The sequence below is a fragment of the Chlorocebus sabaeus genome, chromosome 26 (assembly GCF_047675955.1).
Source record: "Chlorocebus sabaeus isolate Y175 chromosome 26, mChlSab1.0.hap1, whole genome shotgun sequence".
In the NCBI taxonomy this organism is placed as follows: domain Eukaryota; kingdom Metazoa; phylum Chordata; class Mammalia; order Primates; family Cercopithecidae; genus Chlorocebus; species Chlorocebus sabaeus.
In genome coordinates, this window is record NC_132929.1 from 51748486 (window position 1) to 51767771 (window position 19286).

Consider the following 19286-nt stretch of genomic DNA (forward strand, 5'->3'; position numbering starts at 1 on the left):
GTTTATTTTGCTTTTCATTCTGGAGTAAATGGATTTAGCCATACTGCTCAACCTGGTGTGTTCCCGTTTCCCTCACTGGGTCCTGGAGTCTGTGCCACTGAACGAGGAGCCCAGAGTGTCTGAGCATGTCCAGCTGGGCTGTTGGGGACCTTCCAGGCCTGTTACCTGTATGCTGCCTGGTGACACCTGGTGGATTTCACGGGGACTGCCATGGCACCTATGGGGCACAGTCCAGCCCTGACAGCCAACAGGCTCAGAAGCCTGATCTAGCAGTGGCTGGGAAGGCAGATACCAGCACCCAAGGGCACTGACTTCCATCCACCCCAGGCAACTTCCCTTCTGTCCCCCTGCCTCCCTCTCCTGTCTGCACCTGGTGGCCTGTTCTGTCTGTTCCCTCAGAGTGCCGGTTGCCCTGCAGGCTCCCTCCAGGCTGAGTTCATGGCCCTGCACCCTAGTGGCCAGAGCCGTCTTCCCAGGATAAGAGACAGCTAAACTCCAGACTTTCCAGGAAAAGTGTCCCTTGGAAAGGGTGTGGCCTTTTCACCACTCCCAACAGCACCCTAGAAATGGCTTGGCCTTTTCCCTCCCCTGAGCTCCACAGAGAACACAGCCAGCAGAGGACACATTCCCCGCCATCCAGAAATGGGTTTGATTCTCAGCCGAGGGACAGCAAGACTGGTTGGTAGAGAGGCCACATGGCTGCCTGCACAGCAACCCCATGCTTGGTGGGGGTGGGAGGGATGGCGGAGGCTGGCTGTCCACAGGCCGGGCATGACAGGGAGGCTCACTGGAGGTGGCGCAGTTTGGAGGGGCAATGTCAGGGGAGAGCTTTCTCTTCTTGGGCCACAAGACTCCACAAGGACAGCACGGTGACGGATTCCCAGCGCTAGAGGCAAGGCAGTCGGCCATGTGTAGGTGTGTGTGTGTATATATATGTATGTGTGTGTGTATATATGTATCAGTATTTATAGATATTTATAGAACAGGGCAGGGCATACTACAGAGGGGCACAAGTTTTCAGCAACAGTCACACCTGGATGTGTCAGCTCAGCACTACAACAGACTAAGTCACAGATGAAGGGGGCTGGCTTTGGGCTGGGGAGCCACTATCAAGTCACAGGACACTTGCCCAGGCAGGCTTGGAAAGGGAGGCCTCAGAGAAGAGGAGGATCTGTTTAAAGGTCAAAGTGGGGCTGGGGCTCTCAGGTCCGGATGAACTTCCTGACCCGATCAGCTGGCAGTTGGAGAGAAGCAGAGAGAAAACAGGAGAGAGAAAAGTGAGCAGAGAGCTGGTGAGGCAAGCACAGAGCACGGGCGTGCTGGGGCAGCTGTGGGAGGGCCGCGGAGGGGAGGGTGCAGGTGCAGGTGTGGCAAGGTTCCTGGAAAAGAGGGGCTGGAAAGGAAAGGGGAGGAAGATGGAGGTTGGAACTGGAGCTTCACAGGCAGTGCCTAGGGACTGCGGTGGCCCTCCCCAGCCCACACACACTGGCCTCTCGCATGGCACCCAGGCAGTGTACCCACAGTTCAGACCAATGCTCAGCCCCCTCAGGCTTCCCTCTTCTCTAGTCACCCTCTCTTCCAACCCACTGGCTCAGGGCCACCTCTTGCCTTGGAGAGGCCCACACGACAGCCGCCAGGTCTGATAGAGAAGGAACACTGCTTGACCCAGGATGGTGAACCTTTTAGGTTCACCTGGGATGGATGGCTGGAGTGAGTGCCAGAGGCCCCTCTGGGCGGTCAGAAAGCCCAGGACCCTCTGAAAGGATGCTGGGAGAGGCAGGAAGGGCATATGCCACTGGCCATAGACTTATAAGTCTAAGAAGGGAGCCTCAGCTGGTTGCAGGGTCTGCAGGTCACATAGGTGAGGCTGAGCCCTTCCTGCTGGGAAAAGCAGAAGAGGGAGATGGGCTCTTCTGCTTTTCCCAGCAGCAAGAGGGAGGTGGGTGGGCTCCCTAGGTGGAGCTCAGCTGAGCCAGTAGGGACTGTGGTCCCCTTGGCTGAATAGCACAGGTGACCCATAGAAGCAACAGGCCAAGGTGTGTAAGCCTGCTGGCCGGTGGTAGTGCCTCAGTGGGGGCCAGTGACCCTGCCTTCAGTCACACACTAGCAGCTACCCTGGTACCTGGGAGGAAGGGACGGGGCCTGTGTGTTCCTGCCTGGCCTGTGAGGTGTGTTGTGGGATGACCGTGTGTGTGGGACTCTCAAGATTTTATCCTAGATCGCCACTGGATTGCCGATAGATAGAGGAGGTGGGACCCTGACTATCACCCCTGCTCTGCAGTGGACTTGGCTCTCGGCACTCCCAGGCTGGGAGCTGGATGCCCTGCCCCAGCAGCATGACTCAGACTGCACAACAGGTACAGTATGCCCAGGATGACGTTCCTAGACCTCTGGCCGCCTCACAGTCCAGCCCCACACACAATGCCCTCTAAGCTTCCAGCTCCTACACCATAAACCATGAGCTCTCTGCCCTCTCTGACAGCTCCAGAGAGTACCCACGTATGCCAGCTTGGGCATGGAGCCTGTTCCAAGAGCTCACAGGCTCAGCCATGGGGGCTGGGGGGCCTTGGGGCTGTGGGGGCCAGCCCTGGTACCTGTGTCCAGCTTGGACGCTCTACACCTGCAGCCAGGAGTCATCCACGGGCCCCCGTGGGCGTGCTGATGGTGGTCATGTTGATATCGCCAATGATGCTGGGCGCCTCCCTCAGTACATGGTGCATGCACAGCATCTCGTTGCACTGCTGTGCCTACTCTGCTGACCCCTCCATCAGCATGTTCTTGTCTCCATGTGAGTACAGGGTGGCCAGCAGCTCCAAGATGATGAACTCCTTGGTCTGAGAGTGGGCATAGAGGGAAGGAGGTTGGGACCTGATGCCTGTGCCACCCTGGCCACCCCACCAGGCCCTGCTGTACTGTATGCTGGACTTGGAGCCCCGAGAATGGCTTTTCAGATGTGGCTTCTACACCACTTAGACTTGAAGACCTGCCTCCCCACCACATTTTCTCACTCAGATGGGGACAGAGGTCCAGAGGAAAAGTCACCTGCCCAAGGTCACATATCTGGGAGGGGAGCCAGGACCTATCATGCCAGCAGGACACCTGTCTACTCAGTTTTTAATTTTTGGAGATAGGATCTTGCTCTGTCGCCAGGCTGGAGTACAGTGGGTGACATCACTGCTCACTGCAGCCTCAACCTCCTGGGCTCAAAGTGACCCTCCAACGTTAGCCTATTGAGTAGCTAGGACTACAGGCACATGCCACCACCAGGCCCAGCTATTTTTTAAATGTTTTTGTAGAGACCAGGTTTCACTATGTTGCCCAGGCTGGTCTGAAACTCCTGGGCTTAAGTGATCCTTCTGCCTTGGCCTCCCAAAGTGCTGGGTTTACAGGCATGGGCCACTGTGCCCAGTTCCACGTTATAGTTCTATGGGACAGCTCTGGTCTTGACTGTGCCCCTCTCCCTGGACCTGGTCCCACAGGGCTGGTTGGCATCTCTGTCAGGCCAACACAGCCACCTGCATCCCCAGTGCCACAGGAGCCCCCTACCCCCATGAGGCGGTGCATGCACATTGTTGATCATGAGGTGTGTGGTGGTTTTGGGCACGAGACCAACCATGAAGTCCCACACGGTCTTGTTGACAAAGGCCACATAGGAGTCCACAAGGCTCTGAGTGGTCTCCATTTGCTGCTCCAGCTGTGGGCCCATGGAGTGCATGAAGCTGTCAGAGCCATTCTCCTCAGTCTTGCTGGTCTGCCATGGAGAACACAAGGGCATCAGGGTGGCCAGGCCATGCAGCCAGGCTCCAGGCATCCCCAGGATCTCAGCCCCTCCAAGCGTACATGGAACGTTGAGGCACAAGGAGAAGCAACTGGCCAGAACACACACCCAGCTCCCCACACACTCTAGAGGGTTTCACATCTCTGCCTCTCAGGACCCCAGACACCACTGATCAAGCCTCATCTTAGTTTTGACTCTAGTACCCAGAATTTGCCTCCATTTTCCCAATCTGGAAATTGGAAAAGAACATCTCCAGGTCCCTTGCTAGAAGACCTGGCCAGAGTTGGTGCCAGGCTCCCCTTGTCCTGGGAAGTCCATACACCAACATTGCCACCACCACTGCCTCCTGGGAGCACAGCCAAAGTAGATACACACAGAAAAAGGGGAAGGGTTGAGTGAACCTGGGACACTGCACCCCAAATTTAATGTGTTGATGAATTCAATTTGCTAATGTTTTGTGGAGGATTTTTGCATCAATACTCATCAGTGATATTGGCCTGTAGTTCTCTGTTTTGGATGTATCTTTGGTTTTGGTATCAGGGTAATGCTGGCCTTGTAGAATGAGTTTGGAATAGTTGGGTAAGGTCTCTAGTTTTGGAATAGTTTGGGTAAGGTTGGTATGAGTTCTTCTTTAAATGTTTGGTAGAATTCAGCAGTGAAGCATCAGGTCCCAGGCTTTTCTTTGCTGGGAGACTTTTTATTACTGCTTCGATCTCATTGTTTCTTATTGGTCCGTTCAGGTTTTGGATTTCATCATGGTTCAATCTTGGCAGGCTGGATGTGTCTACAAATTTATCCATTTTTAGTAGGTTTTCCTATTTCTTTGCACACAGTTACTTATGATTATTATTATTATTATTATTTTTTGAGACAGAGTCTTGCTCTGTCACCCAGGCTGGAGTGCAGTGCCATGATCTCGGCTCACTGCAACCTCCACCTCCTGGGTTCAAGTGATTCTCCTGCCTCAGTCTCCCAAGTAGCTGCGATTATAGGTGTGTGCCACTACACTCAGCTAATTTTTTTGTATTTTTAGTAGAGACAGGTTTCACCATGTTGGTCAGGCTGGTCTCAAACTCCTGACCTTGTGATTCACCCGCCTCAGCCTCCCAAAGTGCTGGGATTACAGGTGAGAGCCACCATACCTGGCCTTGCATACAGTTGCTTATAATAGCCACTAGTGATCCTGTGAATTTTTGTGGTATCAGTTGTAATGTTTCCTTTTTCATCTTTGATTTTATTCACTTGAGTCTTCTTTTTTCTTAGTCTTAGTTAGGCTTGAAGTTTGTCAAAGTTGTTTATCTTTTCCAAAAACCAACTTTTCATTTCATTGATGCTTTTTATTGTTTTCTTCATTTCAATTCCATTTATTTCTGCTCTGATCTTTACTATTTCTTTTCTTCTACTAATTTTGGGTTTGGTTTGCTCTTGCTTTTCTATTTCTTTAAGATGCATTGTTAGGTTGTTTATTCGATGCTTTTCTACTTTTTAAAAATAGGTGTTTGTAGCCATAAAGTTCCCTCTTAGCACTGCTTTTGTCATATCCCGTACGTTCTGGCGTGTTGTGTTTCCATTATAATTTAAGAAATGTTTCAACTTCCTTCTTAATTTCTTCACTGACCCACTGGTCATTCCAGAGCATATTATTTAATCTCCACGTGTTTATATAGTTTTCAACATTTCTCTTATTACTAACTTCTAGTTTTATTCCATTGTGATCAGAGATGATGTTTGAAATTATTTCATTTTTTTCTAACATTTTAAGATGTGTCGTGTGACCTAAGATATGGTCTATCCTTGAGAATGATCCATGTGCTGAGGAAAAAAATGTGCATTCTGTAGCCCAAGGGAGAAGACACCCGCCCCCACTCTGCTGCAACACACAGCGCTCTGCTCAGGGATGGGGCAGTGGTGTGCTGTTGTTACCCAAGGGGCTCTCTGTCGGGGAGGGAACAGAGTCTGTTCTGTAGTGTTTGCTATTTTCTATGGTTCAAATATTCCATGGCTGATTTCAAGCTGCCACCATCTTCTCAGCCTGGGCTTGTTTGTACCCACCGTTGGGAAGGCTTTCCAGGTATTTGAAAGGATGTGGGTGTTGTGATCTAAACTGTATCTTTCTTAGGGGACACTCCAAGCCCAGTTATGCTACGGTTCTGGCAGACTCATAGAGGAACTGCCTTGGTGGTCTTGGACAAGATCTGGAGGAATTTTCTGAGCTACCAGCCAGTAGAGACTCTTATTCTCTACCTGTAATTTCTCTCCAAAAAACAGTCTCTGTGTCTGTCTCTCTGTCTCTGTCTCTGTCTCTCTCTGTCTCTCTCTGTCTCTCTCTCTCTCTCTCTCTCTCTGGTGAGCCACTTGGAGCTGGCGGTGGGCTGACACAATATCCCTGTGGCCACCACCACTGGGACTGCACTGGGTCAGACCTAAAGCCAGCAAAGCACTGGGTCTCACTCAAAGCTCACTGTCAATACTACCTGCTATCGCCTATGTTCACTCGAGGCTCTGGGGCTCTACAGTCAGCAGGTAGACTTCTCTTCAGGGCAATGAGTTCCCTCAGGCCCTGGTGGGTCCGGAGATGCTGTCTGGGAGCCAGGGACTGGAGTCAAAAACCTTAGAAATTTACCTGGTGCTTTATTCTAAGGCGGCTGAGCTGACACCGAAACCATGAGACAAAGTCCTTCCCACTCTGCCTTTCCCTTTCCACAGGCAGAGGAGCCTCACCCTGTGGCCACCACCACAGGCCCACAGGGAGTGCTGCCAGGCTACTGTGGATGTTTACTTAGGGCACAAGGTCTCCTAAGTCACTTGTGGTGAATGCTTCCAGGCCCGGGACTCACCCTTCAGGGCAGTGGGCTCCCCTCTGGCCCAGGGCAGGCCCAGAAATGCTGTTTAAGAGCCAAGGCCTAGAATCAGTGACCACAGGAGCCCATTTGGTGCTCTCTACCCCATTGTGGCCAGGCAGGCACCTAAGCTGCAAGACAAAGTCCCTTTTACCTTTCCCTCTGCTTTTCTCAAGCAGAAGAAGTCTCTCACCACAGCCACCATAGCTGGGAATGTGCTGGGTCTCCCCCGAAGCCAGCATGTCTCAGAGCCTTACTCCAGGCCCATCGCATACTACCTGGGTATCACTGTTGGCTATTCAGGGCCCAAGGCTCTTGAGTCGGCAGGTGATAAATCCTGCCAGGACTGGGTTCTTTCCTTTAGAGCAGCAGATTCCCTTCTAGCCCAGGGTGTATCTAGAAAGGTAATTCAGGAGCTAGGTCCTGGAATGGGGGCCTCTCAACTCTGACAGGTGCTCTGTCCTACTGTGGCTGAGCTGGTATCCAAAATGTAAGACAAAGTCCTCTTTACTCTTCCCCTTCCTCTCCTCAAGCAAAAGGAAGGAGTCACTTTAGTTGGTGCAAGCTGTGTTGCCTGGGGTTGGGGGAGGGGTGGTGCAACACTCCCTTGGCTGCCCTGGCTGGTATCTCTCTAGGTCTTGTGCCCCCTGAGTCCACTGGCTCTGAGCCCAGCATGGCATTGGAACTTGCCTAGGAGTTGAAGTCCTTATGGTCTAGACTGCCTTTCAAGTTTATTTAGGGCCCCAGAGCATTATAGCCTGCCATGCCAAGGCTTGTCAAAACCCAAGCCTCAAGCCTTCTAACTACTGGGATGGGTGAACCCCTCTGGGTAGGGCTGGTCTAAATGCTCCCTCCATGGGCAGGTGTCATGTGAGTTCCACCTGGTTTTGCTTTCTCCTGTGACAGAGCAGCACTGAGTTCAGTGCAAAGTCTCACAGTTGCTGCCTTCTCCCTCTCCCAGGTGCAGATTCTCAGCACCACAGCAGCCGCTGCTGGGTGAGGGGGAGGGGTGACATTGGTGTTTCAACACTGGTTCTCCTACCCTTTTCAGTGCCTCTTTCAGCGACATGAAGTTAAACCCAGGTATTGTGAGTCCTCGCCTGATTTTTGGTTCTTATGAAGATGGTTTTCTGGTGGAGACGGTTGTGAAATTTTATTTTCCTGCAGGGGGACTGATTGGTAGAGACTACTATTCAGCCATCTTGCTCTGCCCCTCCCCACTTACTTCACTTCAATTACTTCCTAGGAGCCCTGTTTTTAAATACAACTACATAGGGGGTTAGGGCTCCAACATAAGAATTTTGGGGAGACACAATTCAGTCTATAGCATTTGGACTTGGGGAGAGGGAGTAAGAGAACATGCACAGGAAGGTCACAGTGTAAGCAACAGTATGGAGGTGGGAAAGTTCAGCTCATGGATAGGAAAAATTGATCCAATTAGGCAGGACCTACAGGGAGATGTGGTGGGATGGTGAGAGGTGGGCCACATCAAAAGGACCTTGAATGCCAGGCTGAGGTGAGACACATTTCCTGTTGTGTAGAAGGTGCCATAGGGTGGTGAGAAGTGGGCCACATCAGAAAGAACCTTGAATGCCAGGCTGAGGTGAGACACATTTCCTGTTGTGTAGAAGGTGCCATAGGGTGGTGAGAAGTGGGCCACATCAGAAAGAACCTTGAATGCCAGGCTGAGGTGGGAGGCATTTCCTGTTGTGTAGAAGGTGCCATGAGGTGGTGGGGAGGGTAACATGATGAAAGGATATTTGGGAGGATGGATCTGGCATCAGTGATGGGTGGGGGTAAGGACTGAACAAAGCTGGAGGCCAGGAAGCTGCACACATGGCCCAGAATTCAGGCTTAGGCTGTTCAAAGGTAGTTTCCACACTGAGTTCCCATGTGGATCCAAGCATGCAGGGGGTAGATGATTTGGAAAAGCAAAACCATTCTCTTCCCATCACCACACAGTTTCCCAGCTGAGCTCATCACCAGAGCCTTACAAATCAGACAGTTGACCTGCCCCAAACTCTGTCCCTAGAAGCTGTGACCCAGAGGGAGCTCTTTTCCAGCTGTAGCCCTGGGACACTGCAGCCTGAGCAGGACTACACCTGTTCCCTCCCAGGAGCCTCATCTCCGTCTGGCCTGGCTTTGGCTCAAATGCCCTCAGCTTTGGCTTCAAAATCTGTTGGGTCAGATTCATGAGAGCTCTGGCCTTCTTTGGTTTACGGATTTTTAAATAGTTTTTTTCAGCTGGTGGTAGATGAGCTCTGCTTGCTTACCTCTAAGAATTGGTTGGAACTCACAGAAATCTGTTATACTCACAGTTATGGCTTGATTACATGGAAAGGATAAAAATTAAAATCAGCCAGGGGAAGAAAGGCGTAGGGCTGAGTCCAAGAGGACACCAGTCATGGAGTGTCCATTATCCCTTCCCCATGCAGTCAGAGTCATATACAGTTTGTTTTCCCTAAGAAATCATTAACAGAACAATCTGCAAACATTTCAAAATTTAAAAACATACTTAATAATCCATGGGTCAGGTTGGGTGCAGTGGCTCACGCGGGTAATCCCAACACTGTGGGAGGCCAAGGTGGGGGGATCACCTGAGGCCAGGAGTTCAAGACCAGCCTGGCCAACATGGAGAAACCCCATCTCCAGTGAAAATACAAAAAAATTAGCTGGGCATGGTGGCGGGCACCTGTAGTCCCAGCTAACCAGGAGGCTGAGGCAGGAGAATCACTTGAACTCGGGAGACAGAGGTTGCAGTGAGCCGAGATCATGTCATTGCACTCCAGCCTGGGCAACAACAGCGAAACTCCATCTTGAAAAATAATAATAATAATAATCCATGGGTCAAAGAACAATTCTCAAGAGAAATTACACAATATTTTGAACATAAATGAAAACACACCAAAATTTGTGGGTTTAATTAAAGCACTGCTTAGAGGAAAATTTATAGCCTCAAATGATGACATATTAAAAAAAGATAGATGTAAATCAGCAATCTACGTTTCCACCTTAAGAAACTAGAAAAAGAGCAAAGTGAACGCAAAACAAGCCAAAGGGACAAATGACAAGATAAAAGCGGAAATCAATGAGATTGAAAGCAAAAATCAAGGGAACAATTAATGAAATTAAAAGATTGTTCTTTGAAAAGATCAACAACATTGAAAAACTCTAGCAAAATTGACAAAGAAAAAAGCAGAAAAGATACAACTTATCAGTATCAGGAATGAATGAAGGGACATCACCGCAGGCCCCACAGACTTCAGACAGGTTAGCAAGAGAACACCACAGAAAACTAGACATGTGAAAATCAGACAATGTAGACAAGTAAAGCAATGTCTGAGCGCCACAAACCAGGAAAATCCTCCTAGAAACAAACAGGCAATCTGAATAGTTCTATATCTGTTAAAGAAATGGAATTCGTCAAATCTTTTTTTTTCTTCCCTTGAGCTGGAGTTTCGCTCTTGTTGCCCCAGCTGGAGTGCAATGGTGCGATCCCGGCTCACTGCAATCTCTGCCTCCCGGGTTCCAGCGATTCTCCTGCCTTAGCCTCCTGAGCAGCTGGGATTACAGGCGCACGCCACCAAGCTCGACTAATTTTTTCTATTTTTAGTAGAAATGGGGTTTCAACATGTTAGCCAGGATGGTCTCAAACTCCTGACCTCAGATGATCCACCCTCCTCGGCCTCCCAATGTGCTGGGATTACCGGCATGAGCCATTGCACCTGGCGTAAAATCTTATAGAAAGAAATCTCCAGGCTCAGATGGATTCAAAAACATGTAAAGAAGAAATAACACTAATTCTACACAATCCCTTATAGAAAATGGAAACAGAGAGAATACATGCCAATACTTTGTATAAGTTCAGCTTTCCCCTGACAGGAAGTCAGACAAGACAGTATAATACAAAGAAAGACAACCACAAACCAACATCCCTGATGAGCATCAACAGAAAAATCCTCAACAACATGTTAGTAAGTCAAAGTTAACAATATAGAAACAGAACAGGACCGGGCGCGGTGGCTCATGTCTCTAATCCCAACACTTTGGGATGCCAAGGAGGGTGGGTCACTTGAGGTCAGGAGCTGGAGACCAGGCTGGCCAACATGATGAAACCCCATCTCTACCAAAAAAATAAATAAAATAAAAACAAAAATTATCCAGGCGTGGTGGTGCACACCTGTAATCCGAGCTACTCAGGAGGCTGAGGCAGGAGAATTGCTTGAACCCAGGAGGCAGAGGTTGCAGAGAGCTGAGATTGCACCAATGAACTCCAGCCTGGGTGAAAGAGCGAGACTCTGTCTCAAAAAAAAAAAAAAAAGAAAAAGAAAAGAGAAGAAATAGGGTGGTAAATTGTGGCCAAGTGACACCTATCCCAGTAATACAAGGCTTGGTCAGTATTTAAAAATCAGGCTGGTGCTGTGTCTCACACCTGTAATCCCAGCACTTTGGGAGGCCAAGGCAGGTAGATCACTTGAGCTCAGGAGTTCAAGACCAGCCTTGGCAACATAGTGAAACCTTATGTCTAAAAAAGAAAAAAAAAAGTTTAAGAAAAAAAAGTAAAAATCATCAATGTATACACCATACTAACACACTAAAGAAGGAAAACTGCAGGACCATTTCATTTGAGAAGATTAAAAGCATTTAACAAATTTTAACATCCACTCAGGATATTTTAAAAGCTTCTAAAAGGGGGAATTAAATAAACTGCCGGCCGGGCGCGGTGGCTCAAGCCTGTAATCCCAGCACTTTGGGAGGCCGAGACGGGCGGATCACGAGGTCAGGAGATCAAGACCATCCTGGCTAACACGGTGAAACCCCGTCTCTACTAAAAAATACAAAAATCTAGCCGGGCGAGGTGGCGGGCGCCTGTAGTCCCAGCTACTCGGGAGGCTGAGGCAGGAGAATGGCGGGAACCCGGGAGGCGGAGCTTGCAGTGAGCTGAGATCTGGCCACTGCACTCCAGCCTGGGCGACAGAGCGAGACTCTACCTCAAAAAAAAAAAAAAAAAAAAAAGAAACTGCCTTAATCTGGTAATAAGGCATCTACATAAACACTGCAGCTAACATCACAGCCGATGGTGAAAGACTGAACTGCCTTCCTCTACAGTCAGGAGCAAGGCCCACTGTCACCTGTCCTACTCAGCTTCACACCGCAAGTCCTGGCCAGGGCAATCAGGCTGGGAAAAGACATCAAAGGCAAGCAGATTGGAAAGGAAGAAATGGAACTGCCCCTCTATACAGATAGTATAATTGTCCATGAAGAAAACCCAAGGAAACTACAATGAAGCTCACAATAAATGAGTTTAGCACAACTGCAGGATGTAAGAACAACAAACAAAACTCAGTGGTATTTTCTATATACCGGTAATGAACAACTGGTAACCAAAATCCTCCAAAATACGAAATCAAGCTCTATATTCTGTACCTGGGCAGGCCCACAGGCAATTCCCACTGTGTGTTTGGTGTCCAGTCCCGGCAATGCTGCAGGTCCTGGCTTGGTCACGTGCAAGGTGTCAAAGTGCTGGCACTGGCCGTTGCTCCTCCAGCTGTGGACCTCGCTGTCCTCAGTCAGAGCCAGGCAGTGGGTGGAGCCGGCAGCCACATCAGTCACCTTCTTCCCTACAAGGAAAGAGGGATGCAGATGCAGCTTCAAGCCTATGACTTCTGCTGCAAGAAAGACAAGTATTTCCACTCGGCCATTCAGGCCAGAAAGCTTTTAATATTAACTTCTTGAGGATAATCTGTTGCTTTAATATTAAGCACAATTCATTTGCCTTGGGTATGTTATTAAAACTCCTGTATTTTGTTAGCTACAATTTGTTAGAACCCACAGCCTACAAATATCATAATGCTAGGATATGAAAAGGACCTGTTCTTTTTTCTCCTCCTCATTCAGATTTTCATTCAGAGAGAAACAAGGTGCTTTTAGTTAACTATTAGATCATATTCTCCCATCCCAGACATAACAATACACAGCACACTCTTCACTGAGGAAGGCTTCCTAAGAGGAAATCTATTTTTCTCTCAGAGTTAGGTGATATCAATATTTAAAACATTGTTTCTATTTAAACACTTCTTGTGTTTACCAGGAACACGAAATATTCTATTTTTCCTTCCTGGTAAATCTAACATGGCCAACACAAAGGGTGTTTCTCAGAAATGTCAACATATAAAATAATCCAGCTGAAAAACCACACTGCAGTAAGGGGAACAATTCTATCCTAGGATCCTACCATAAGTTCACATCAGCAACAACAACAGGTGTTTATCAACAGGAATTTAAACACTCTGAAATTAAACGATTTCTATATCTAATGACCGTCATAGCTTTCCTATACTAATGGAGGGGAATATAAACAAGAAGGCACATAAATTCAAACACCATTCAATGACACAGAGGAAACTTAATACTCTGCCACTTATCTCAGCAGCTCAGAACATAATACATACCGTATGGGCACACAAAACTCTCAGTCATCAAGATACTAACATGTGTTAAAATAAAACTCATGGAGAAAGGAACTGGTAAGTCTCACTTAAAAGTCCCACTTCCAAACCCACTTGGTAAACAAGCAAACACACAAAGAATGTGTGTAGTACCAGGACCCAACGAACTACAGCCCCCACACAGAGTGCAGCCCAAGGCCTGCTTCTGTGAAGACACTTGTGTTGGAACTCAGCCAGGTCCACCTGCTGCAAATACAATCCGGCCCTTTAAGAAAAAGGCCGCCCACCCCGGAGAGAGAGAACCCTGAAGAGTCCATCTGATGTACCGCTCGCTGCCTTTTCCCTTCTTCCCTACTTTCTTTTCAGCTTGCCTGCCCTTCACCAGTTCTTGACTAGGATGAAGACTATCTCCCAACCACTAGGCCAAATGGTACAGAAAAGTCCAGTTTTACCTTAGAAAATACCTCCACCATCATAGTTTTCATGGCCCCCACCCCAACTTCCTGCAGCATAACATCCCTAGTAAGAACACCATAGAAGAATTTCAGGGTCTTCTTGCGGAGGCCCCCATCCTCTCTGCCTGCACCCACAGCCCACACTGAAGGCGCCGGCACTCATATCTACACACCTCGGCTTCCATCTGTTCCCTCCAATCACAATGCACGCTGGACACCTTTGCAACTGAGCAAGCAGGAATCCCCCACCAAGGACCAGTTCACATCAGAGCGTCCCAGGTGGACCCAATCCCACCTCCCAATGTGGCCCCACAGCACAACGCACCCTCACGGTCTCAGTGTGTCTGCAGTACAAGTACAGGTGACCTCACCACGCAGAGGGAACCCTTCCTGAGTCCAGCCTGCTGAGTGATGCATGGGTGCCTGCCACGGAGAGTGGCGATGTTTGTAAAACTCAATGGGTTTAAATTAAATTTGGTAAGAATAATTCAAAGTCATTTGTAATAGAGACACACCCACTTTCCAGTTAGTATCAATCCCTGTACCAAGCCGGCTCTCAAAATTTCTAATGACAGTCCATTCATGGAATGTCAGGTCAAGAACACAAAACCTGCAAACTTTAAAACATCACTAAAGAAACCATCCTGAAGGGTTTTAACAGTTTATGTTTGCACTCACCTCGCAAGCCTTCTAAGAGTTTTGGATAACGAACATGTCCCTCTGGTCCGTGTCCAAGTCTCTGGTTGTCACCTTTTCCCCATGAATAAACTTGGCCATCTTTCGTCAAAGCAATGGAAAACTGACTTCCACAGCGGACTCTGACCACATCCAAGTCCTGAAGCTTTTCAATCAGCTTTGGGGTTTTGCAGCCATCACTACCACCTCTGCCCAATTTCCCACAGTCACCATCTCCCCAAGACCACACTTGCCCTAAAAAATACAAATGCATTTAAATAACAACAACTGTGCATTTTAATGAAACATTTTAAATGAGTGACAATAATCTAATGAAAAACGCACACTAATGTAGACCACCCATGTGCACAGTTAATACTACAAGGGAGGCTACTGAGCAAATGAAATCTAGGTGACACCTGAGGTTGATACAGAAGCAAGCAAGAAAGGGAAGGGGGAGTTTTCTTTTTGTTTTCATTACATGAAAAACCAAGTCGTGACTCTTACTAGCCTGGGCTCAATGTTCACTGCTTCACAGAACCAAAGGCCCACTGCCCCCGTGACACACAGTAACGGGGGCCCGGCACACTGCAGACGCTTGCGGATCACCCTCCCTCCCATTTGCCTACCTGCTTCTGTTGCCACCGTGCTGACCGCTGGTCAATCATAACACTGTACGTGTTCCCAACTGCATATATCAGCATAATTATGTAAGTTGATTAAATATTACATAAAGGGACAAAATACAACTGCAAAAATTAATATTTTTATTTTTACTGTGAAAAATAAGCTGAAAACTTTGCAAAAACTTAATGAAAGTGAATTGCTAAAAAACAAAATTGTTAGGCTGGGCACGGTGGCTCACGCCTGTAATCTCAGCACTCTGGGAGGCCGAGGCTGGCAGATCACTTCAGCCCAGGAGTTCGAGACCAGCCTGGGCAACATGATGAAACCCTGTCTCTACTGAAAATACAGAAATTAGCCAGGCAAGGTGGTGAACATCCATAATCCAGCTGAGGCACGAGAATTGCTTGACCCCAGGAGGTGGAGGTTGCAGTGAGCCGAGACTGCACCACTGCACTCCAGCCTGGGTGACAGAGCGAAGATCTGTCTTCCAAAAAAAAAAAAAAGTGAAATTACATAAAGGTGAAAACTGTAAAAGATCAGGAAAAAGAAACCAGAGAAGATATCAGATTGCTCCACAAGTTCCCACATTCTATTTTGTAATAACTAAAGACAGGCAAGTATTTTCCTCAATGATCAGATTGTGAATATTTTTAGCCTCTGTGGGCTTTCTGTCCCCACGACCCAGCTGTGCCACTGTCACAGGAAAGCAGCCACAGACAATATGTGAATGAGTAGGCAGACCTGCACACCAATACAACTCCACCTGCAAAAGCTGGCCGACCCCGAGCGAATCGGAAACTGGAGATGACACACTATGACGTGGTCAATGAAAGCAGCACAGCAGACCTGCACACAGAGATCAGAGGTGCACTTTCACACGCTGTGCTGAACATTATGCTGTTCACGTAGTCCGCCTGGCTATTTCCCACCGTCCCCCAAGGCCAGACTGCAGGGTAGGATACTTCTACATTAACAGTCGCCTCAGAAAATAACGGCACAGCAGAGACACTTCCCTACAAGATCTGCACCAAAGAAACACCAGTGTGAGGAAGACACTGTCCGCAGCCTGTTCAAGGCAGTTTACTCAACGTATCATCATAAACTTCACCTAAAGTAGCAACTGCACTAAAGAACGCAAGGCTAGAATCCTAACACAGCTCAGGCCTCACAAAACTTTTAACCAGGAAATATTTTAAGGTCTACCACTCACTCGATATCGATAAAATAGATATTTTTAAATGACGAGATGTCAAATGGAAAGCTTGACAGCAGGAGCCTTTCAGAGGAGACCACCTTCGCTCTAGGACTCACAGTAGCAGAAACAGGACGGCTCTGACAATGTCTGTCCCGGCAACGGCAGCGGGACCTATACATATAGGGAAGTATCTGAAATGATTTTTCATCTTTCACCTAAGAAATGACCAAAAGTCACTCAATTATCAATCTGCCGTTCAACTTCTGCAGGAGAGAAAGCAAGCTGATAGGTCCCCAGCTGATTTCACAGAAAGACTCCACAACGCCAGAGACACACAAGATGCCAAGGACAGGCCCCCACAATACTGACAGACGAGTCGTTTCTAAAAAATTAATGTGACTTTAACCATCAAACCTCATCATGTACCCCTGAAAAAAGATGAGGATGATCTCAGTTAGGAACACAAACACAAAAGCAAAATTCAAAGCAAGCAGATACCGCAGCGTCAGACTATAGAACACGGAAAGACTTAGCAGGAATTACCACATGGAATCAAGAGTGGCTGAACACTAAGAAATGTAACAATACTAACCAGAGACAATTCAGAGTGTCATTCATTCCATTCCAACTCTCAATCTTAAAAAAATAAAATGCCCACACAGGAATGCCCACACAGCTGCTAATCTGCTGACAGGCCCCAGGCAAACAAGCCCTGTCAATTCAATAAGCTCTCACCTCAACTACTTAGATAAACAACAGCAAAATAAACTCAAAGCAAGCATAGGGAAGAAAATACTATAAATATATGTATATACACATATATAACCACCGGGGCCTCTTCACCAATGCCACTGATCCCACACCCACTGGACAACAGGGTGGGCGGCCTCGTGAGGCCCACTGTACTCATCTCACTTCCTCCAGGGAAGCTGCCATGCGTGTCCTCGAGGCCCTGTCCTGGGTGGCAAGAGCTCTGTGTACCGTTCTCAGTGACAGCCAGGGTTTGAGCGTCCCCACTCCCACACGCCACATGGATGACCTTCAGTCCTTTAAGCCCAGCTACCAGCATTGGAATGGCCTCATCCTCACTGGAGCCTTCAAACAGATAGGACGGCTGTTCCTAAGTCCTGTGAGAGGCCACCTCCTGCTGCATGCTCCCACTCATGCAGGGCAGACGCACCGCGGCCCAGCCGGCCGTAGTTCCCGCAGACCCCGGTGTACAGCTCCCCCTCGGCAGTGATGGCTGCGCTGTAAGTGCTCCCGCAAGCCATATGCACCCCGTGCTTCCCGGCCTGCTTTCCAGAGAAGGCGGAGATCACCTTAGGCTCCTCCAGAGGCCTTGGGGAGGAAGGGAATAAACATGAATGCTCTTCTTGGTGTTATTTCTTATTAGTGTTACCAAAGGAAATTCACTATCCAAATGGAGACCATGAGAGCATCAGGCCAGTTTCCCCTTCCAGGTACCTTATAAAATAAGGAAGAGAGAATTTGAACACCTAACACCTCATGACGTTTTGTTAAGTTGGAACCCAACGCCAAGCATGGTATCCAGTCAAATTACAAAAACAGGGTGAAAGACGTACAATAGGCCGGGCACGGTGGCTCACACCTGTAATCCCACCACTTTGGGAGGCTGCGGTGGGCGGATCACCTGAGGTCAGGAGTTTGAGACCAGCCTGGCTAACGTGGTGAAACCTTGTCTCTACTAAAAATACAAAATTAGCTGGGAATGGTGACAGGTCCCTGTAATCCAAGCTAACCGAAGGCTGAGGCAGGAGAATCGCTTGAACCCGGGAGGTGGAGGTTGCAGTGAGCTGAGATCACGCCATTGCACTCCAACTTGGGCAACAGGAGCAAAACTCCATCTCAAGAAAAAGACTTGTACAATAAAGTCCATTCCAGTTTTCTTCACAATGGCCCAAAGCCATGGTCCATCTGCACCAGAAGGAAGGAATTACCCACACACCCAGCAACGCGGCTGGACCTCAGGACATCATGCTACGTGAAGGATGCCAGAAACAAAACACCACACGCGGTATGGCTTTGTTTACATTCAATTATGGAAAAGACAAAATAGTAACAACAGAGGGCAGATCGGAGGTTGTCAGGAACTGGAGGGAGGAAGTGGGCATCAACTCAAAGGGTACAAACAGGGCCCTGGAAGCGACGGGCACGCCCCATGTCTTGATGGTGGTGACTCCCCAGCTGAGGGCACTGGCCAAAACCCATCCAACTCTACACCCGAAACTCAGTCATCTGGTTGTACGTAAGCCTCAAAGCTGACTGACATTTATAGGTATTTGTTAAACGAATGTGGATGGAATGAAGCCAGCACTCTGCAGTCTGTATTTTACAAATGAAAAGTATGAGGCAGTGGGGATTAGGGTAGAGAAGTCTTACTAGTTGAAGAAATTGCAACGTTAACAAAATATCCTATTCTTAGGATCCAGAATACATTCCTATATTGGATGTCATTTTCTTGAGAATCTATAGAAGCCAGGCCTCTCCAAAGGCATGGTTTACTCACTTTGTGACCTACTAGTTTGCAAAATACACACAGTGGCACAGGCACACACAGCGACAGTCCAATGACTCTACCCCAGTACAACCTCTCCCTTATTCAGCTTAAGTTTCAACTTCCCCAAAAGGTTATCCCCAGCTTCTGCCATCTGCACTGATCTCTCTTCCTTCCTTGAAGTCCTAGAATAAGGGAGTTACTCATCCCAGCACTCACTCTGCACTGAGAATTGTTTTACTATGAAATATTTTATACAAAGTCAGTAATAAATACCTAAAGGAAATAAGCAGACACACCACCCTGTCCTGTACCTCAATGCCTTTCAAGTCCCGTGTACCCCATGTCAATCCCAGCCCTTAGGATCCAGTGTGAGAGTAACAGCTATAAATTCCATGGAGATCAAACTTTTGTTTTTCACTCGTTTGACATTTGTCTGAATCCCTTACAACACTGTCAGGGTTGGGCTGTTCTGAGCTTGGCATACATGCACCGCACGATACACATCACTCTGCTTTTCTCCCAGTTTGGGATCTTCCCAGCGGATGCTGTCGGCAATGATGCCCTCAACTCCACCCTGTGGTGTGCATGGCCCATGCCCTCCAGGCTCCTCTCAAGGGACACAAGGGCAGTCATGACTATGCTCATTTCACGTTCTGCACTGTTCGCTCCCTGCTCAGGGCTCCGGCCCACATGAAATGTGCTTGCTGGGTTGGTGTGTACATACATCCTTCATTTAAACCTAATGCCAG

General features: G+C 48.3%; 1 protein-coding gene across 1 annotated transcript; it reads right to left on the reverse strand.

The window, feature by feature from the left end:
• Positions 1–2845: 2845 nt before the first annotated feature.
• LOC103245312 (E3 ubiquitin-protein ligase HERC2-like) lies at positions 2846–19263 on the reverse strand. Its single transcript, XM_038010195.2, has 6 exons — positions 19022–19263; positions 17200–17357; positions 16935–17114; positions 14201–14452; positions 12046–12239; positions 2846–3751 (listed from the first exon to the last, which is right to left on the reverse strand). The coding sequence occupies exons 1-6, from the start codon at positions 19261–19263 to the stop codon at positions 3425–3427; spliced, it is 1353 nt and encodes a 450-aa protein (XP_037866123.2). The 3' UTR covers positions 2846–3424.
• Between the last annotated feature and the right edge of the window lie 23 nt (positions 19264–19286).

What these genes read in the sequence shown, in the direction of transcription:
- LOC103245312 (XM_038010195.2), bottom strand. Translation starts at nt 19,263, where the DNA reads ATGTATGTACACACCAACCCAGCAAGCACATTTCATGTGGGCCGGAGC. An exon ending in ATGTGTATCGTGCGGTGCAT is followed by an intron (nt 17,358 to 19,021) that starts GTATGCCAAGCT and finishes TTCCTCCCCAAG; the next exon opens with GCCTCTGGAGGAGCCTAAGG. An exon ending in ACTCTTAGAAGGCTTGCGAG is followed by an intron (nt 12,240 to 14,200) that starts GTGAGTGCAAAC and finishes CTTTCCTTGTAG; the next exon opens with GGAAGAAGGTGACTGATGTG.